We start from the raw sequence: 21,382 nt of genomic DNA on the forward strand, positions 1-21,382 counted from the left end.
GCCCCGCCGCCCTCAGCCCGCCCTGCTTCCCGCCCCGGCGCGGCCGGCCCCGCCTGTTCCCCCCGTCCCCGCCTGTTCCCCCGTCCCCGCCCGTCCGGCACAGCCAGGGCCGCCCCGGCGCTCGCCGTTTTTCAGTCACACGCTGCCGGTGCCCGCCCAGCCCTCCGGTGCCCCGAACGACCTCTGCCCTCCGGGGAGCCACAGCCCCTAATTCAGGATCATCGGCCGACTCAGTTAATGAACGTCGATTTCTGCATCCAGACCATGAAGACATTTACGAGCTGGGCCTGAAATGGACCCCGGCCCCCCCCGCCATGACTGCCACCAGCCTGAAGTCACCCCCTGCACTGTGACCCCAAGCCCGGCCCGTCGAGCAGATGCTCACTCCGTGTAGGATGGATGGTCCAGCTCTGCCCTGGGCACCTTGTCCAGAAGCATCCGGAGAGAGACAGGATCCAAAGCTTTGCTAAAATCAAAAAAAAATTGTCTGCTGGCTCACTCAGTCCCCCTCGCTGGGAGAGCTCATCACATGAGGGAATGGAGCTGCTTATCAGCTGGTTGGACAGGACTTTACCCTCTGCCCAGACAGGCTGTGGCAGCCCTGTCCTTGGAAGTGTCCCAGGCCAGGTTGGATGGGGCTTGGAGCAACCTGATCTAGTGGAAGGTGTCCCTGCTCATGGCAGGAGGTGGGACTGGGTGACCTTTAAGGTCCCTCCAACCCAAACCATTCTGAGATTCTATGAACCTGTCCTGGGAAATGTTACCACCCACCACTGTCTCATTTCTCCCAAAAGAAAGTTCTGTAGTTCTGAGGTTGCTTTGGCCAGATAACGATTGCCCAGTCCATTAATTCAGTGATGCTTCTTTCCTGTCATTATGATGTGGATACATTCATAATATTTGGGAATTGGTGAGGTGAGGACACCAATACATTCCCACCAATCCGTATGGAAATGTCTGTTCATTGCCATGCCTATGCCCTGGGAATGTCACTGTCCACTAAAGACCCTCTAAAACTCACGTTTCTGTTTGGTTGAGGTTTTTTTCTTTCTTTCAAAATGAGTGAAATTAAATAACTTTGACTGCTGTAAATGTTGTTTCTTCCATTGGAAGTGGCAGGAGGTGTTTATTTGCTCCTACCTGTCCTCGGAGAATGGAAAAATGGGTATGTGAAGTTGTGCCAGCCCACACTTATTTGTGCTGGCCTCCTGCAGGGACCCCGAGCAGCACTTTGGATACCCTGAGTAAATCATTCTCAGCTGGATCTCGTAGAGTGCAGCAGTTGCTCATACAGCAAAAACAGGGGGTGAAGCAGCTGAGAGTCTTGTAAGATCCAGAACTTTTCTCCAGTGTCTGTGCTAAAGTTACTGAGGGTTTTTTCAGAAGTGGAGATCTGTTGGGAAAGGTTCAGCCAGTATCGAAGGAGCCTGTGTGTCCCATCTGTTTCCGTCCCCCTCTGGCTGGGGTTAGAGTGAGGGACCACTTTGTAATAAAATTTTAAAAATTTCTTCTGACAGCAGCACTGGGACTGTCCCTGTGCCCAGTTCAGGTGTCACCAGGTGAGACAGGTGTCTCCTACCACTATCTAGAGTGATTTACAGGCACTGAATCATGGAATCATGATTCTCTGATTCTGTGACTGTCCCAGGATCCAAAGCTGGAGTCACCTCTCACCTCTCTCGCCACTTAAGCTGTATTTGTAGTGTTTTCTCTGAGTAAAGTTACAGTCAATGTCAATTCATATTTAGGTGGAGTTTGAGCAACCTTAGTCGCACATGTGAAGCATGTGCAGCTTTTGCTTCATTAGCATGTGTGAGGGCATAAACAATAATATGTATTTTGGAGTTAATGAAGGGAAATTCAGCTCTCAGTGGGTCATTCATAGAATCACAGAATCGTGGAACCATAGAATGGTTTGGGTGGGAAGGGAGCTTAACAGCCATCCAGTCCCACCCCCTGCCATGGGCAGGGACACCTTCCACTAGACCAGGTTGCTCCAAGCCCCGTCCCACCTGGCCTTGAACACTTCCAGGGATGGAGCAGCCACAGCTTCTCTTGGCAATCTGTGCCAGGGACTCACCATCCTCACAGCCAGAAATTCCTTCCCAATATCCCAATATCCCATCTAAGCCTGCCCTCTGGCAGTGGGAATCCATTCCCTCTTGTCCTGTCACTCCAGCCCTTGTTCAAAGAAGGGAAGGCTCTGAGAAGGTCTCAGAACCCCTTCCAGTGCCTAAAGGGACTCCAAGAGAGCTGGAGAGGGACTATGGACAAGGGCGATGATTGTAAGATCTGCGTCTTAGAAGAAACCCCAGTAATCAATCGAAGACCAATTTGATTTTCTCATACAGGGGCTGAGACATCAGGACATGAGACAGCGCTGGATGTGACATGAGGAATTGCCAGATGTGCAGGTACCAGGGTGAGAAGCTGAGAAAAGCTCAAATAAGGCTGGAGGAGTGGCTGGATTCCATGTGAGTTCAGGGGAAACCCCGTGAGGGACAGAGGAGGGATGCTGCAGATAACTGGGTGCCAGGGACGTTGTGGGGCAGAATAGGACTACAGTTCTCAGGTCACCATATCAGTGACACCTTGGAAAGGCAGGTGAGCAGGGAACCCAACTGGAAGGACCAGATTTAGGTATGAATGAGCAAAACTGGGACCAAAGGGGAGGATGTAATTAAAGGCCGGTTGTTTCTCTTGGAGAGGGAATAGTGAAGTTACAGTCAATGTCAATTCATATTTAGGTGCAGCCGCCAGAGCAGGAGTGCAATATGGGGTTGCAATAGAGCTCCAAATTTACCCTCATTGCAGCTGTTTTGTATGGAATATGGAATTCTAGTTTCTGCATGGAGAGATGTGATTAGAACAGGGATGATGTGCTGCTGGAGATGCTGGAGACAAACTCCATGGAATGGACAGTGAGTTTGGAGTCATTTAATCTGTATACAGTGAGAAGATATCACAATATTACTGATATGGAGAAGACCACTGGGATGGCCAGAAAAGGAACCTCCATGAGCCTGCCTTCCCAGCAGGTAAGATACAGGTGCCAGTTATCTGAGCACTTATTTGTAGCCTGCTTTCACTTCCGAGTGAAATAGGCTGATTTCAGTAATGCTTTAATTACTGCCTTTGGTACAAGGTGTGAAAGCAGCTTGTGCCTTGGTCACCTCATGGGGTAAAAGGAAAAGCAGAGGAAAACTCAAAGGAGGGGAATGAGGTTGGGGTGGGGGCAGGTGGTGTCTGGCTGCAGAAAACAAGGAATCGTCCCTTTATGGTGGGGAGGGGATATTTACTTTGTCCTTACAGAAAGGGCTGTGGGATGCTGGGTCTCCGTAAGTCAGGAAGGCTCTCTGGGGGCTGGTACAGACTTTGCAACAGGCTTTAGTGTGTGTTTTGGTTTAGGTGTGTGGTTCATTTTTCCTAGCAGGACAGTACCTGCTCTGTATCCAGGCGCAGTCAGCTATGGGCTGTTCCCATCTGGATAAGCTCTTTCCTGTGGTGTCAAGACATGATTCAGTAGGACACATGAACCTGGAGGCCATGAGGTGGCTTTGCCCAAGGCCCTAATAAGATGGGCAAACCAAACTCCCGTGGTGATGGCTGTGGCGTGGGGGGGATCCTGCAGTACTCCGGCTTTGAGGTCTTTCATGGTGTTGCTAATGGTGACTGTAAGCACAGAGTCAACCAAAACCACACGTACCAGCAGCAGAAGTGGCACTGAATTACAAGCACAGCTTTATCTCCTCCAGCCATTTGTTTCCAGAAGCAGCTGGTAGCAGGAGGACAAGGCTGGAAACCAGCGTTCTCCACCCTCTGGTTATCCCAGGTATTCCAAGGGGCAGGTTTCCCAGAGATGACTCCACACAGCTAAATTTGTGGTTTGCAGCTTCCATGACAGCCCCTTCTCTCTGTCAGCAGACAGTCCTTAAAGAGAATCCTATTGGTATTCCAGACACCTGCCTGCTGTTATATATGGAGGGAAATGCAGGGAAGGAGCACGGGAATCTCTCACCTTGTGCACCAATACCAGACAGGATTGACTCCTGAAACCAAGAAAACTTGCATTTAGCAGGACCTGAGGGGCAGGCTATGCAGGTTCACACCTAGAGCTGTGTCCTGATACGACATTCCCTCCAACTCCCAGAGCACGTCTGTGAGTCACTGCTGCTACACAAGACATTCAGCTGCAAGAGTCTTTCTTGTAAACCTTCCACCCAGCCAGTTGTGCTTTGTCTCTGTGCAACCTTGAAGATCTTTGCATTCTCCCTATATATTTAACTGTGTTATTTCTATTCCTATTTATAACAAAATCATAGAATCGTTGCATGGTTGGAGTTGGAAGGGACCTTAAAGACCACCTAGTTCCAATCCTACATGAATAATACCTAAATAAATATTCCTAAATAAAAACCCTAAAAAAGTTATCTCCACTGATCAAGTTCCTGTGTTTACTTTTGTCTGATGGGGTAACTACTGCCCATGTGCTACTCGGGGTTCAGTTGTGTAAATTATATGGACAAGGAGATAAACCTGGTAGTAAACTTGGCCCAAGGAAACTAAATGTGGAGAAAACAGATACATTAAACCCAGGAAAGGACCTGTGTATTGAGCCTGTGTAAGGCTGCACTTCAGATCCTGAACCCCTCATGCTGACCTAGGACAAGGCTGTTCCTGAGGTACCATGGGGTGCAGCCAAGGCCCCTTCTCCAGCTGCACCTGTTGCACAGGTGGGAGAATGAGGCTGAGGTCTGGCACTACCCTGGCTCTAGGAAAAGGAATTCCACCCTCTCCCTGCTGAGGCTGCACCTCTTTCCCTGGGCTGGCACAGCATGGTGCCCATCCACTAAGCCAGACCAAGGAAAACCTGTTTGGGCTACAGGAAATGGGTTCAGTTTTTACCAGTCAAACTATATTTTTTAAAACTTAATAATGAAAACAAAATAGCGTTGGAGTTTTTTTTAAACAGAGTCAAGTGAGGAGAGCCAAGAGGCTGAAGATCTTGGTGGTATCCTGCTGGTATCACTGTGTTTCATACTGGATTTTTTCCCATCCCTGAATTTTGATATTCTCACAACTGGCATTGATTTGGGTGAGCATTAATTTCTGCTCCCAAAAGCAGGAAAATCAGAAGCATCTTTGCACCACCAAAGTGTTGGTACCAAAATTGCAGACTTCACACAGAGCAAACCACACTGACTAAAGGCTCTAAAATGTAAAGTAAACTTTATTATCCTTGAACCACAAAATAGATTTCTTTGGTTGTACAAATTTCACTAGTTACAGTCTTGATGCGCTAATTTTCCCTTGGAGTCTCTTGGGAGAGAACGGGAAAGAACCCAGAGCCTGGCACCAGGTACCGCACAGGGAAAGGAGAGAAGAATCACAAGTTAGTCACCAAAACCCAGCCAGGATTGTTTCCAAAACTGCTGTTGTTAAAAAGCAAATGCTAAAATTAGATTTAAAAAGGAAAAGCTCAAATTGCTGATGATGGAAGCAGCCATGGCTGCAGTGAGAGATTATCAGAGTTCCCCCTTCACAGATCTGTAAAATCAAAGCATACGGTGCCAGTTAAAATGATCCACTGGATTTTGGCATGAAGGGAGAGGCTCAACAAAAAAACTGCATCCAGTTCTTTCCTTCAGCAAATGTACAAGCAGATGTGCCTGTTGCTGCCCAGCCACTGTGAGGCTCAAGGTCCAACCCTGGTCTTGCTGGGGAGTCAGAGAGCACCAATGGACGGGGAATGGGATCGGGCCAACCTCGGACCTTCCTCCCAGTTAGAGGCAGTGAAAAAAAAAAAAAAGAAAAGGGCTGTTTCCCCTCAGTAGTGGCAGCAGAGGTTGATGGCAAAGCTGGGAGCAGCAGCTGTGACCTCCACATCTGCAGAGCTCACGTGATACAGAACCTGCTCTCAGCCCTCGTTCCACATGTGGAAACCAGAACTCACACCCAGGACTCACATCCCTGCTCATTTTTCATTTTCCTTTTTCCCTCTTGCATGGGCAAACATTCATTGTCCCTGTTCTCCACGGAAAGGGGCCTGAAGCCAACAAGCTGGCAAAGTGGAACTGTGTAGTTATTGCAAGGCACAGGCCAGCCCCATCCTGCTCCGTGGTGCTCCTGGTGCTCCCTGCCAGCCCCACGCCAGGCACCCCGTGACACCCCACTGCACCTCGCAGCCAGCCATGGACACTGTGGACTCCCCACCAGATTTCCTACCTGTAAGACCCCGTAATTCCCAACCTGACCCCAGCAACACCACGTCCTACCCATTCCCAGTTTCTGAATCCTACCCACTAAGGTACTGCTGTCACACCTCCCACCTCTGCCACCGTGTCCTACCCCAACTATCCTGCTCCCCACTGCTGTCACACCCCCCCAAACCCCTGCTACAGCTGTTGGCTCCGTCCCATTCCTGCCCCAGTCCACCAGTTCAGTCCCAGTGCTACAGAACACAGAGCCTGGCCTCCTCTGACACTTGTGTGCTCGTGGAGCTGCTCACACACAGTGACGTGTCCATCCAGGGAAGGACCTGTCCCCAGGACTGCACAGAGTCCCAGCAGGAGCAGTGTCCCACCAGGACAGAGGCAGGTGGCTCAGAGCTGGCCCAGGCTTTGGCATGTTCCTTGAGCACAGAGTGTCAGTGGCAGAGGGAGGCACTTTGCTGGAATTTTGCAGGTTTTTTTTTCCTTTGTGTTTCCTTTTTTTTTTTGCCTCCAAGCTTCCCATTCCCACACGCTCCCAAAGGGAAGTGAGGTGACACAGTGCAGGAAGTGTGGGAGGAGATGCTTTTTGGCAAAAAACTGAAAATTAAATAGGAGTAAAGGCAGGCTGGACCTTCCTCCTGATTCCCACCAGAGGAAAAGCTCCTTTTAACCACTACAAAAATGAAGTTGAGGCAGTAACAGCTGGAGCCCAACACACTCTCACACTCCTACATTCTCCCTGTCCTACCCTTCCCCACACACAATATTTACAGGCTAACGAGCTGCCCACTGTCCTGCCCACCCCTCCTCTCCATCTGCCAGCAGTCAGTCCAGTGTTGCCCCGTTTTTGGGACGTGCCCCAGTGCGCTGTCGGGTGAGAAACGAGGGTGGTTCACAGCCTCGGAGGAGTCAGTTGGCCACAGAGCTCCCGGGGTGCTCAGGTCCCATCCAGTCTGGAGGCAGCAGGGTGGCAGCCCGGTGCTGTCCCTGGAGCACGGGAAGCTTGGAAGGGCTGTGCCGGGCTTGTCCATCGCCCGGGTGTGTCGGGTCACCTACGTGGGGACAGCGGTCTCCAAACTGCGCCGGCTGTGTCGGAGCTTGCGCTTGCTGCTGTACAGGGCCATGTCCTCCAGGGCTGAGGGAGTTGGTGCTGATGGATCCCGTGTTCCTAACGTGTCCTCTTCCTCTGGCTGTCCATCCTGCTCCCGGGGAACTGCAAAGACAAGAGATGTTTAGGTTTGAAGAGAAAGCATGGGGTTAAAATAGATAAGATATTGGGAAGGAATCCTTCCCTGTGAGGGTGGGGAGGCCCTGGCACAGGTTGCCCAGAGAAGCTGTGGCTGCCTCATCCCTGGAAGTGTCCAAGGCCAGGTTGGACAGGGCTTGGAGCAACCTGGGATAGTGGAAGGTGTCCCTGCTCAGGGAAGAGAGTGGGACTGGGTGATCTGTAAAGTCCTTTCCCAACCAGACCATCCCGTGGTTCTGTCAGCGCTCAGCTGGCACAGTTAATGCAGATGTTTAGGGTATCACAGGATCACAGACTGCTTTGGGTGGGAAGGGACCTTAAAGCTCATCTCATTCCACCCACTGCCATGGGCAGAGACACCTTCCACTAGACCAGACCGCTCCACATCCCGTCCAACCTGGCCTTGGGCACTTCCAGGGAGTATTCCAGGGTTATTTCCAGGTGCTAGATTCGGGACAGCACTGATGTCTCAGTGACTCACAGTAACCTTGTGCCCAGAACTTTCTGGTGTAGGTCATGTAGTGACCACTGTGGATCCTGGGAAGAAAGTCCCATGAGTAAGAAGACACCTGCCTCTAACACCCACCATTCACTGGAAGATGACTGGAAGAGCCAAGCCTTAGGAAAAATTGAGTGTCCTGAAAGGCTTCTGCTGTCCAGACCACGGACCCAGGTCTGCAGGGGGTGAGTGAGTCCCTCGTCAGTGAGGGGGAGGAGCATCTTCAGTCACAGACTGGCCCAGATGGTCAGGGCTTTAAACTTACTGGCATCACAGAGATGTGGTGGGATGGTTCCTGTGACTGGAGCACTGGAGGCTCTTAGGGGACAGACAGGCAGGGGAGATGAAGTGGGGGTCACACTCTATGTCAGTGCCCAGGTGGATGCTGGAACTGCACCTGGTGAGGGGTGAGAAGCCAACCAGAGCTCATGGGTCAGGATTGAAGGGACAGGTGACATTCCTGACCAGGAAGACTGAGTGGATGAGGCCTCCACAGACAGATGGGAGCAGCCTCATATTAACAAGCCCTGGTCCTCATGGGAGACTTCAACTACCCCAATATCTGCTGGAGGGACAACCCAGCAGGGCATAGACAATCCACGAGCTTCAAGTGCAAATGGGCTCCTGGGAAGCCTCTCTAAAGCCTTTGGATGCACCAGAGAACTTTGAATAGAGAAATCCATGAAGATATGTCAGATAAAAGGCTCAGTCTGCTGAGCTGTGCCCAGTCTCCAGTCTGACCCTCTGCTCCAGAGCCAGGCCAGTCAGTGGGAAGCCCTTCCTCTTTGTCCTGGCACTCCAGGTCCATGTCCAAAGTCCCTCTCCAGCTCTCTTGGATCCCCTTTAGGCACTGGAAGAGTCCCTCTGTCAGAGGGAGGCTCTAAGGTCTCCTCAGAGCCTTCTCTTCTCCACAGTGACCACTTCCAGCTCTCCCAGCCTGTCCAACCCCTTGACAGGACACTGGGGTTGGGAAGCAGGTAACTGATTCCCAGACAAGACAAACAGATATAAAAGGAAGTCATGGGCACATGCAGGAAAAATCCAGCCTGGGTGGGTGGGTGGAGAAGAAAATCCTGTGGCTTGGAGGGAAGTCAGTTCTTTCAGACCCCCCAAGGCTGGAATTGGCCAAAAGAACCCCCAAACATGCAGGTTTAGTGATCCCCACACAGCACACTGAGCTTTAAAAACCCTTGGATTGTTCCCCAGGCAAAGCTCTACTGAAAACAAGCTGCCATGGGGCAGCTTTGGTGGGCAAATAAATGGTGAAACCATGGGAAAAGGGCAGGAAGGGGCTACCTAATACCACAACATCCAGGACCCTACCAGGGTCAGCATCTGGCAACTAATGAGGAGGAGAAGGAGTGATGAAGGTTGTGCTGGGAGAAACTTGTGATGCCACCAAGCTGTGTCAGGGAGTCAAATGAAGCTCAGCTATAACAAAGTGCATCATGATCCATGGAGTTCAGGGGGAAATGATGGGGAAGGGGAAATTTACTGCAAGTGTGAATAGATTCAGGAAAGAAAGAACTCTAAAGTCAAAGCCTCTGGCTTAGAAAGTGCAAACCCACCAATCACTGCAGCCTGGAGCAGGTCTGGAAAGAACCACTTCCTGCTCTTCTTCTTTTATGTCCTTTTCTGGCATTCCCAGTGGCTCCCACTGGACCCCAGATCTGCTACAGGATCAGGCAGAGCCTTGTGCTGACTCAGTAAGTTCAGTTTTACAGTACTGGATGATGTTTAAACTCAATAAAAGGAATAGAATCCTGACTGCATAAAAAAATGCACTATCCTTAAATAAGATGATGGTTCTGCAGGCACTGGGAGAGCTTTCTGTAGACACTGGCGAAGTTTAAGAGTTGCTATGAGTCAAAAAGCCATGATTCCATGATCAAGAACAATTCTGATTTATGTTGGCTGGGATGCTGCACTGCCTAGAAGAATGAGATGGGGGGGGATTTAAAAAAAACAGGAGAGCTTTGTCCCATCCCAAGAGAGTTTACTTGCATCCTCACCTGCCATCCTTGCCAGCTGAGAAAACTTGCATTTGTTTGGTGCCTCACACATATCGCAGGTGACTTAAGGATTACTTAAGGACTAAGGACTAGGTTAAAAAACTCTCAGTGAGCACCATACTCTTTTCTTCCTGGTTTTCACCCTGTTTGAGGGCCCAACAGAGCAGTGTCAGGCAACAGTGTGGTCTGAAGGCCCTGAGCAATACCTGGTATTTCCCAGACCTACCATGAGCTCCCAGTTCCCTGCACTGACTGAATGGATGACATCAAGAGAATAATCCAGGGCTGAGAGGATGACTCTGAGGGATGGAGAACAGCTGCTGTTCTCAGGAAAGTAAGTTTTTGTTAAGTCCTGCAGCAGAACCTTCTTCTGGAAACAGCCCAGCCATAGGTCAGCTGTCCAGGGTGCAGCCTGTACTCAGAAGGATTTGTCAAGATAGAAGAAACTGTTTCTTGTGTCAAATATAGGGGGGAAATCTGCAAAACAGGTAGAAGCAAATCAGCACCAACTGTTGGAGAAACAGGAGTGCTCCTACGGAGCAGGTGGGCTCTGCTGAGCTCCACAGGACTGCTACAGCCCCTGGAATGAACCGGGGGACAGTCTGACCTGTCCTTACAGCTGGGGACAGACAGACACACCCCAGCTGGACAGCCTGCAGACACAGCTGCAGAGCTTTAATTCCTGCTGACTGAGGTGACTATGCCACAGACCCACAGGCATAACTTGGAGCCACCCAGGTACTGGAGCAGCAAGCACTCCAAGTCTGCACCAGGATGGATTTACCTCCATGATTCCCTCTCCAGCAGAAGGGGCACAAGGCAGCCCCTGAACAATGGACATCATTCAGCTCTAGCAGGTGACAGAGGCCAAAACTTCCCCACCACATCCTACTACCACTCTACTCCAGGACACAAATCTGGAGAAAACCAGGCATGCTTGTTACACACCATGCTGGGCAAATTAGTCATCACTAAAGCACAATGCAAATATCCTACCCAAAATGAATGTGGTGAGTGTGGAGTTTTCATTCTAGAACAGACAAAACAGGACATTGTGTCAAGCAGAAGAAGGTGAAGTCTTCTGGGTAGTTCCACAAGCAAAGGGGAACCCTCTAGAACCGTGGTGGGGAGCGAATAGTACAGAGACAACTCCTCTGGCCATGGGCTTACCTGAATTATTTCGGTCGTCGACGTATCTGAGGTCATCAGCTGCATCAGGTGACTGGAAGAGAACAGCAAACGTGACCATCCACCCCTGTAACACCTGTGCCAGGTAATTCCCCACCTCCAGCCTTCCAACACCCTATGGAGAATCTGCTGCCCTCGGAGGTGCTGGTGCTGCCAAAGCTGGGGCACGGCCCTCAGAGAGGGCTCCTGATTCCAAATGAACCCTGCTGCCTGACCTGTGTGTAGGGAGAAGAGGGAGTGACACAGAAGACAGAAAATATAAAGAATGGACAAAAAGGCTTTAAGCTGAAAGAGGGAAAATTTATATTGGATATGAGGGAGAAATCCTTCCCTGTGAGGGTGGAGAGGCCCTGGCACAGGTTGCCCAGAGAAGCTGTGGCTGCCCCAGAAGTGTTCCAGGCCAGATTGGACAGGGTTTGGAGCAACCTGGGCTAATGGAAGGTGTCCCTGCCCATGGCAGGGGGGTGGAATGAGAAGAGCTTTAAAGTCCCTCCAAACCCGAAACATTCTGGGATTCTGTGAACTCCTGCACTGCTGAGAGAGGCCCACAGGCACTGTTTGAGGATTTGGAGGTGCAGCCTCCTTTGGAGGCACCTTCTCAGCTGTATGAAGACCCACTGTTGCACTTGGGGTAATTCATGTGGTCTGGAGCTGCCACAGGGCTTGAGCAGCCAGTCCTCCAACTTGCCTGGTACAGAACCTGGAGAAGGGCACATCCCAAAGGAAGGAATTCTGAGGAAAAGATGAGTGTCTTCCAAGGGCTGAGCAATACCAGAGAGAGGGGCCAGTGAAGAACAGACATCAAATCACGTAAAACTGCCTGAGAATTCTCAAATCACAGCCCTGCTGGAGCCAGCCTGGCTTTGGAACAACAATCTTTGTGCCCCACAGCAAGCTGAAGCCCAAGTGGCAGTGCTTGCTGGCTCTCCACACACAGGTATCTGCTTCACTGTCTTTATATAAAGCTAAAAACCACCTAAAAACATTTAGACAGGGTATCTGCTCAAATCAGGTGCTCAAATGCCATCAGTGACTGACACAGGCAGTTATAGCTTCCAGCACTGGGCGAGTGGTTCCAGCGGGGATTCTGTGACAAAGCAGCTTAAATGAGCTCATTTTAGGAAGGAGAAACACCTCGCCATGGTGCTCACCCTTGGAACTGGGTGTTCCCTCCACAGCTCACTGACAGCAGAACATGAGAACTGACACCATCCTGCTTCCTGGGCAGGATGCCAGACACATCCAGCTGGAATTTCACATCTGCTCCAATTTGCCTTCTGGTGGCAATAATTTTATAGCTTTTTCTTCCCTTTTAGTTCTCACTTTTCACTTAAAAATATTTCAGGACCCATTCAGGTGAAGATGCAGCTGCTTTATATCTGCAAAGCTTTTGTCACTCATTTTAAAACCATCTAGACCAACTTTTTTCCAATTCCACTTGTCTGAAGCCTCCAATAAACCCTCAGATTTCACCAAGGCTGGTGTCACTGCCCCCACACAGGCAGGGCCTCTGCAGGGGGTTTCTCCAAAGCCCTCAGACTCAACTCTTCCATCAAACCAAGCCCTAACCAATCTAAAGGTGGCTCAGCATGCAGTTTATACCTGGATTTCGTAAACAGGTTTGGAGGAAGGAATAGCAGCAAATTCCCGGTAGTCAAACTTCTTTTCAGACATGGACTAGAAGGGACAGCAGAAGGGAAGAAACAGAGAAGAAAGTAAGGGGAGAGAAATGAAGGGAGAAGCAGCAGCAAGCTGAGCAATCTATGCAGAGATCACAGCAGAAGCAGAAGGATGTCCTCGGGGAGAGCCAGGAGTGCCTGGGTAGAGCCTGGAACATGGGGTATCCCTGGGACACTGCCTTTGGAGCTGTTCCATTGTCAGGACAGGGGTTCCAAGTCACACAGGAAACATCACATGCTCCAGTGAAATGCTCCTGCACATCAAGTCAGGTAGGAAACCTATTTTCATTGGGAAATTCATGGCAGAATTCCTGATAGCTGGAGCACAGTCAGGGTTCCAATCCAGGGCTAGATTATGGTGTGATCTGGCAGGACCAGGTCCCCTCTGTGCAGCTGCTCCCACGCTTCCCCTGGTCTGTCTCACTGATCCTGACAGTTCTGTGCAACAACCTCCCCTGACATTTACACAGGGTTAGGAAAAGGAAAACGCTAATTGCAGCTGCAGGTCTGTAAGGTCTGTTTCATGCTGCTGAAGAAACACGGGGCAAAGTCCCTGAAGTGAAAGGCTTTCTGGACCTGGGAAAGTAGTTCTGAACATGGGGAAAGGCCTTCTGAAAAGGGGAAAAGCTTTTGGACCGTGGTGAAAGGCCTTCTGAAAGCAAGGAAGGGCTTTCTGAGCATGAGGAAAGGCTTTCTGAACCCGGGGAAAGGCTTTCTGACTATGGTGAAAAGCTTTCTGAACATGGAGGTGAAGAACCAAGGAACAAATGACATAATACAATGGGGAAAGAGAAAGCAGATGTTACATGGGAGCTGCAACAAAGGCGGTGCCTCTAGCCAGGGGTACAGCTCCACCCTCCACCCTCCTCAGCATTCCTTGTACCATGCAGGACTGGTTTAAGTGGGAACCCACAGCCCAAGGCACAGCCCACGCTCAGCTGAATAATCAGGAAATCCCAGGATTTAGGTAAGGTGAGGTGACAAAAGCAAGCAGAAGGACATCATACCAGCCTTCCCGGGGAAGTGACGTTCCTGGGGCTGCAATCTGCAAGAGGTGACAGAAAAGCACAGTTAGTGACCAGCTGTGTGACATCCAACCCCCCCCACTGAGCCTGCTCTTTCCACTCAGCAGCATTTCAGTGTGGTGAGACCACACTCAGGGCAGGCCCTGCCTTCTGCCTTCCCAACAAACACCTCTTCCCTGCTTATTCAGCAAGTCGGGATGCTGACTGTGTTTCCGCCCTGGTTCCCTGGAACCTCACCTCTGCCTCAGGTGCCCTCATATGTTCCACAGCTCAGGCCCATTCCCTATGCTGAGAGACATCACATGCCCCCAAGGACCTTCCAACCAGGCTGAAGGAGGGAATTGCTTCTCACAGCTCTGCTCCTGAGCAGGTTAAGCTCAAGGAGTGCTGCCTGTTTCCTTTGGAGGCACTGGCAGCTCTACAGTACCTTCCAGCGGCGTTGGGGACGGCGTCGGAGCGGGCGACGGTGACTCTGCCAGCTGCTCCAGTGTGCTGCGTTTCTTCCCCTCCTTGGACTTGGCAATAACCATTTGGGCTTTAAGAGCGTCCTGTTCCAGTGATTTCATCCTGCCTCAGGAATGGGGGGGTGAGAAAAAACCATCAGCCATTGCCCCCTCGGTGGGGGACCACGCGCCGTCTGCACCCAGGAGCCGGCCCGAGCCCACGGGCTGAGCGCAGACGGGCGGAACGAAGCCCCCGAGGGTCCCCGAGGCAGGGCAGGAGGACAGCTGGGCTGGCTGCCATCCCAAAACACACATTATCCCATGTGTCAAACAGACAGAGCATGAAGCTATGCATCAAGGCACTGAGAAGCTGCAGGCAGTCCCAGAGGTGCCACGTGATGGGACAGTGACCTGAGCTGGGGACAGAACTGCAGGGATCACACAGGTAGGGTCAGTCCTCGGGGCTTTATTGTCCTCTGTGCTCAGTGTGTTGCATTTTAACCCTCCTCAGCCATCAGGAGATCATGAAAGGCCAGGTTGCATGGGACCCTGAGCAACTTGGTCTGGTGGAAGGTGTCCCAGCCCATAGCAGGGGGTGGACCAAGATATCTTTAAGGTCCCTCCAACCCAAACCAGTCTGCGATTCTCAGAGACGTCTGCACCCTTCTCCCCATCAGACAGCCCCAGCATCCCCCCTCGTTCTCTGGGCAATGGACACCAGGGACCACTCCCATGTCCTTCTGCCCCAGGAAGCCCCAGCTGGGGCACAGGGGCACGGACAGGAGCATGCAGCTGTGGGGAGGGGGCTGTGCACACCTGGATTGGCCTCCTGACCCAGGGATTCTTGAGGCGTGACTCTGCACTGGGCTAGACATCTGAGCTGGCCTGGCCCCAGGAGCAGATGCCCACTGCCGGGACTGGTACAGCTTCCTGGCCAGATCCTGCTCGTACTGTTTAATACTGTCTTCAAGAGCTGAGGATCTGAGGAGGAGGAGGAGGAGGAGAAGGAAGAGGAGGAGGAAAAGGAAGAGGAGGAAGAGGAGATGATGGTGATGAACATCGCAGCGGACAAGCGCAGGGAAAGAAAGAAACAGATACAGGAACATACCCTGGTGAGGGGAAATATGGGTCTGACACAAGGGCAGCCTTGGTTAAACTGAGCTCTAGATCTGATCCTGCTCAACCTTGGCCACTGTCAAGGCAGCAGGAACCCCCAGGGGCAATCTGGCAGCGTGCCCAGGAGCATCAGGCTCAGAGACCCCACATCCAGAGCTGCCCTCCCCCCGGGCTGGGAGGAGACTGGGAACACCTTCAGACCCCCAGGAAAGGCTGTGAGGCATTCACAGAGTGTGTGAGTGTGTCAGACTGAGGGGTGTGGGCAAGGGAGGGTGTGTGCCACACACAGGACGGTCTCTCAGTGCACACCTGCACAGGTACCTGATCACCTGTTCCAGGCACCTTTGTTGGACCATAGAAAAGAGGAACAATATGGCTAAGCACGTGACACATGGTGTTTGCCCTGGGACACGTGTCATTGAGGGGTGAGAGTCCCTAAACCAGTGTGTGTGTGGGAGGAAAACCGCCAAAATGCTCATAGCCCTGGCTGGGCACCTGCCCCTTAGCTTGTACTTGTGCCTCTGGACCTCATTGTTCCCATGGCTAAAGGGCCTGGAGTGCCAGGACAAGGGGGAATGGATTCCCACTGAAAGAGGGTACGGTTAGATGGGATACTGGGAAGAAAATCTCGGTGAGGGTGGGGAGGACCTGGCACAGGGTGCCCAGAGAAGCTGTGGCTGCCCCATCCCTGGAAGTGTCCAAGGCCAGGCTGGACGGGGCTTGGAGCAACCTGGGACAGTGGGAGGTGTCCCTGCCCGTGGCAGAGGGGTGGAACCAGATCAGCTTTAAGGTCCTTTCCAAACCAAACCATTCCATGACTCTATGCCAGGGGCTGTGTGTGCCCACAACAGGTGTGTAACACGGGTCTCTGGGTGCGTCCCAACAGAGTACGGGGGTGCCAGGGGGAAAAGGAGGGGCATCACACATCCTGGCAGAGCACTGATGACACAGGGAGAACAGGGAAAGCCCAAGAAGGTGCAAACTGATGGGGTCATGATTGACAGCACAGAGCAGAGAACTGGAAAGAAGCAGAAGACAGGAGATTAGAAAAGGAGGAACAAACCCTGTGGCAGTTGGAGAGAACAAGGGTTAGTGGGGCTGAGCCCCGTGTGCGGGGCTGTGCAGAACCCCCCCCCACAGCACAGGGGCCTCTGGAGACAGGACCTGAGCCTGCCTGCCCTCATGGCGCTGCGCCTGCTCCAGAGCCAGGGAAGAGGGACCATGAGACTACCGGATCCTCCTAAGAGACCTGTCCCTCCTTGTCTTACAAAAAGGAGCACATTATGGTGACTGACTGATTCCTGCCCAAGGCATCAGCCAGGCACTTCTCCAAGAACTGCACAAAAAGCTGCACCTCGGCATCAGAAGCAAAGCAGAGCTTAGGCCCTGGTCTGCAGAACTTAAACCCAGTAATGTACGACCTCACAGCTCAAGCAGCTCGTCCTTGCCAGGTATTCCCACCTCTGGAAGGCTCCACCTTTGCTAGCCTCTTTTTTCAACAGACAAAACACACTTAGAAGAGAAGAGACTGAAGGTTTGGGATGAGAGATCTCTTCCCTGCCCACAGGTGCACCCTTGGTGCTCCACACTCACTAACCCTCCTACGGTGTCATGTGGAACTTCTCCTGAGCCCTGAACAATTCCAGCCAAATCCCATCTGGCCCAAGAGCACGGTCAGATGGACAGTAATGTTACAGGAGCAAATCGTGTCCTAAAACCATCCTGCCCCCTCCCAGCATTTTTCAGGTTTATCTGCTGGCAACACCAAGTTCCTGGAAGAGCAGAGTCCCAAGATCAGAGCTGCACACCTGGGACATGAGCAGTGTCCCTGCAGGGACTCTACTTTGCTTCCAGAGGTCTGTGCAGGCAATGTCCTGTTTCTCCTTTTGACACCCATCGCAAAAAAAAGCTTCTATTACAGCATTCCTTGGATATGTTCATGCTTAGGCACGAATCAAAACTGACAGACCTCACAAAAACTGCCCCTTCGTGTGGGGAATGCGCCTGGGAAATGGAGGCACAAGGGAGTGAAACTCCTGCATGTCTCATTGGGAAGAGATGGCAAATCAGGCCCTACCCCTCTCCAAGCACAGGGATGTGGATTTCCAGGAGAAGCTTGACAGGCAGTTTCTGGTTTGTCGGCTTAAATACAAGAGTGAAGCTTTTTTCTTAGGTCCAAAGACTGAGTACAGTTCTGTGCAGGTTGTCTGCTCCTGGGGACGCTGTGGTGCTCGCACAGTGTCACACTGACGGCTGCTTTTGGCACCATTCCACAGCCTTCCCAGAGACAGATGTGTGATTCCAGCCCTCTCGGAGTACCTGCAGCACAAGGGACTTGGTGGTCTCTGCAACCTCATAAGGAAGGATATAGCAGAGCAGGACAGTCCCTAAAGAGGCTCCAAGAGAGCTGGAGGACAAGGACCTGGAGTGACAGGACAAAGGGGAGGGGCTTCTCACTGACAGAGGGCAGGGTTAGGTGGGATATTGGGAAGAAATTCTTCCCTGTGAGGGGGTGAGGTCCTGGCACAGGTTGCCCAGAGAAGCTGTGGCTGCCCCATCCCTGGAAGTGTTCCAGGCCAGGCTGGACGGGGCTTGGAGCAACCTGGGCTGGTGGAAGGTGTCCCTGCCCATGGCAGGGGGTGGCACTGGATGGTCTTGAAGGTCACTTCCCTAAACCATCTTGGGATTCTATGAAAACTGATCTCAAAGAAAATTTGCACAGAGAGGCTTGTACTCTCAAAGCCCTGGAACAGCAGTCCAGCTCTGACTGAGGATTCACTTGGCACTTCTCCATTCCTGGAGCCTCCCCAGCAGCAACAGCCTGTGATCATCCATGTCTAAGCAGAAACACTGGAATTGCTAAGTGGGATCACAACTCATGGTTATCCTTCCAGTATCTTATCTAGCAGCCCTGTTCCTCTTCAAGCCTCATCCAAACCCAAAAGACAGTTCAGACTGTCCTTTGAATGTCTCCTACAGGAACAACAGGGGAAGAAAACTATTGTTAGTTATGGGAGCAGCCTGACTAATCTTTGGAAGGAATTCTATGACACAGTAAATGGCTGGACTAGCTTCAAGTCTTAGGTTCTGAGCTAGGAAGTTCTCTTTCTTCCAGAAGAATTTTTAATCACTCCTTCATGCTGATGGAATAGCTTGTGGGGGTAAAAATGGCCTCATCCTATCAATGTTTTGGCTGCAGCAAGTTTTCCAGCCCAGCACCACTGGATATGTGGAATCCCATTTTTCATTTTGAATATGTGACCTTGCAGCTTCAATAACACGACTGCACACAGGTGACACAGGAGGTGGGAATTGTGTGCTGAGGGAAGGAACACACCCACCATCGTTCACAGGTGTGTTCATGCTTGTCATGAACTCCCCTGTGTCCACGAACGTGCAAGCACTCTGGGAATCTGGGAGCCCCCTGGAAGCAGACAAGCTCAGCTCAGCTCAGCGGTGCTTTGCATGGCTTGAACCGATCCTTCATGACCTCCCTCAACACCTGCCTTTGGAAGGGTCCTCCATTCCCCAGTTTTGTTCCCTGTAAGCCCCAGACACGCAGCAGCTCCTGCTCTGTGCTCAGCCCGGCGCAGAGGCAGTGGAGGCTCTGGCTCACCGTGCTGCCCTCCACATGGCCCGTTTCTCAGCCTCCAGCGCCCGGCGCTCCGCTGGAGACAGCTCCTTCTCCTTCTCCTGCCCGCTCAGCAGCTCCGGGCTCTGCATCCGCAGCCGCTCCTGGTGCCGCCGCTCGGCCTTGGCCGTCCGCACCGGAGCGCCGGGATCCCCCGGGAACGACGGGCTCAGCCTGGGCAGGGAGAGGAGGGGTGAGAGGGAGGATGGCGGGGTCCACACAGCTCACCTGCCTGCGAGTGACACCCCAATCACCTGTTCAGTGCCACATCCACGGGTATCACCCCGGGAGGACACAGGACACACGGGAGTTTCTCATAAGGAGTTTCAGGTTAGATGGGGCTTGGACCAACTGCCCTTGGCAATCCCCACATGGGGTTGGAACCAGGTGGTCTTGAAGGTCTCTCCAACCCAGCCCATCCTGGGATTCTATGAAGTTGGTCCCAATCAGTTTCCCTCTCTCCACCAAATCCTTCCTTTGCAGCCTCTGGCTGCTAAAAAGCAGGAACTATCGAGTCCCTGCCCCAGCAGCCCCACTCACCCTGACATGGAGTTGGTTCTCTGCTCAGGTTTAATCCCCTCTTCCAGAGAATTCCTCTGCAAGTTGCTGTTCTCACTGAGCTCCGAGGGCCTGCAGAAAACAACCCTGTGAGCTGCAGCACCACAGTCTGCACACCTAGAGAGGGTGGGACAGGTCCACCCCCAGAAAGCAACAAATGGTTCAAGGTGAAGTCACAGCCCTCCATGGCTTTGCTCAGCATCCCCTCCACCATTGCTGTGAGCATTCCCATGGGGATCTCCTAAATGTCCACACTAACATCAGAGCTCATTTCCTGCAGTTGGAGGTCAGCCAGCCACTAACAGACGCACACACAGAATTTTTGCCTCAGTTTTTTTAATAAAAATATTTGTTGGGCTTTCTTTTCCTCTGGATCTCTCCCTTAAGTCCCGGGAACTTGGACTTCACACTTGGCTTTGTAAGATGTGGCACAAAGGCATTCCAAACAGAGGAGTCCAAGAGAGATTCACTTTGGAAGCACTGGTCACCTGATCCTGATTCTATACCTTCATTAACAGATTAATTTAATATATTTTAAATTCTTCCACGAGATGGGCCACAGAGCTGCTCTGAGAGCTGGAACTCCTCTGGTCTGGAGCCAGGCTGATAGAGCTGGGGGTGTTCAGTTTATTGTGACACTCAGCCCTGATTTTTACTGCTCAAGTTTATTTTGGTTAAATTTCAGTTTCTGTTCTAGCACGAGAAAAATTATTTCAAGAAACACAAATTCAGCCTCTTCCACTGCCTCCCCCATATTCAAGCGTAAATAATAAGCAACTGAAAATCATCTGGTGGATCCAGCCTTCCTGTACTTCAGCCTCCTACGTCTCAATATGAAAACGGGGGTGAGTGGGACTTCCCAAAAAACCAAGGAGCAGCACATGCCTCAGCACAGGAGGGGGAATTCTCAGGGCATCATCGTGTGAGAAGTTCCTGAACTGAGACTGGGCAGAAACAACAGAGAGAAATAAGATTCCACATACCAGGGTCAATATGTTCAGCCACTGTGACTGGGAAGTGTTTGTGGAGAGGAGAATGTCTGTTCCAAAGACTCCAAAGAGAGATAAGGACGGCTTCAGCTTCACTCTAGTGCAGCCTTATTTTATCTGGAGCCTTTGAGAACCCTTTTCTCATTCCTCAGTTCTGTGCCCAAGAATTAGAAAAATACCTTCAAGACAATGTGGAGGCCAAGCCCCAGAGAACTGGGAAACAAAAGTCTAAAAAACCTCCAACTTGGTTCAGCATTCAGCTTATCTTGAATCAGCTGTCTCTAAAAATCAACCTCTCTACACACCCTCTGGCATGGCTGAACGAGCTGTTCCCTGAAGAGACAGAGCTGGAAAGTTGTCCCTTTCTGTGCAGAAAAAGAAATCCAGCCCACTCTCTTCCTTGAGAATTCCTGGGACGCCTCTGACATATGTGGGTGGTACAGGGCTACCTGTAGTCCTGTCCTGTCTTACCGAGCTGCTGGAGCCTGGATGCCCCTTCCATTCAGCCTCTCGACCTTGTACTCGACACCCTCGATGATGACACTGGACTGCACGGCCTCGGGCACCTGCCTCACCTCCTCTTCCTCCTCCTCGGCCTCCTCCTCCAACAGAAGGGCTCGCTGCTGCTGCAGCTTGCGGGCTGCCAAGGGAGACAGGAGACAGCTTACACCACGGAGTACTCACTGAACCCCCAGGGGTGGGACCTCTGGGCAGGGCCTTACGCTGAACCCTTCAGTGATGGGACCTCTGGGCAGGGCCTTACACTGAACCCCCAGAAATGGGA

General features: G+C 51.8%; 2 protein-coding genes and 1 long non-coding RNA gene across 4 annotated transcripts in view; 1 reads left to right on the forward strand and 2 right to left on the reverse strand.

The window, feature by feature from the left end:
• FAM83H (family with sequence similarity 83 member H) overlaps window positions 1-604 on the reverse strand; it is a 24,293-nt gene extending 23,689 nt beyond the window's left edge. For both annotated transcript variants that reach the window (XM_027669628.1, XM_027669627.1), the window contains exon 1: window positions 386-604. The gene's annotated coding sequence lies outside the window, so the exon portion shown is untranslated. The remainder of the gene's footprint in view (window positions 1-385) is intronic.
• On the forward strand, window positions 101-4,366 carry LOC113960209. The gene is made up of 3 exons (XR_003531996.1): window positions 101-390; window positions 2,352-2,422; window positions 3,434-4,366. It is a non-coding gene; the product is annotated as an uncharacterized LOC113960209 (long non-coding RNA).
• Window positions 4,367-5,210: 844 nt separating this feature from the next.
• SCRIB (scribbled planar cell polarity protein) overlaps window positions 5,211-21,382 on the reverse strand; it is an 81,347-nt gene continuing 65,175 nt past the window's right edge. Inside the window, exons 35-43 of the mRNA XM_027669624.1 lie at window positions 21,070-21,238; window positions 19,592-19,681; window positions 19,037-19,225; window positions 15,121-15,285; window positions 14,289-14,428; window positions 13,844-13,881; window positions 12,760-12,834; window positions 11,140-11,191; window positions 5,211-7,425 (exon numbers count right to left, since the gene is read on the reverse strand). Coding sequence (XP_027525425.1) covers window positions 7,265-7,425; window positions 11,140-11,191; window positions 12,760-12,834; window positions 13,844-13,881; window positions 14,289-14,428; window positions 15,121-15,285; window positions 19,037-19,225; window positions 19,592-19,681; window positions 21,070-21,238 — 1,079 coding nt within the window. The 3' untranslated portion in view covers window positions 5,211-7,264. The remainder of the gene's footprint in view (window positions 7,426-11,139; window positions 11,192-12,759; window positions 12,835-13,843; window positions 13,882-14,288; window positions 14,429-15,120; window positions 15,286-19,036; window positions 19,226-19,591; window positions 19,682-21,069; window positions 21,239-21,382) is intronic.

The sequence above is a fragment of the Corapipo altera genome, unplaced genomic scaffold, assembly GCF_003945725.1.
Source record: "Corapipo altera isolate COAL_440 unplaced genomic scaffold, ASM394572v1 272, whole genome shotgun sequence".
Taxonomy (NCBI): domain Eukaryota; kingdom Metazoa; phylum Chordata; class Aves; order Passeriformes; family Pipridae; genus Corapipo; species Corapipo altera.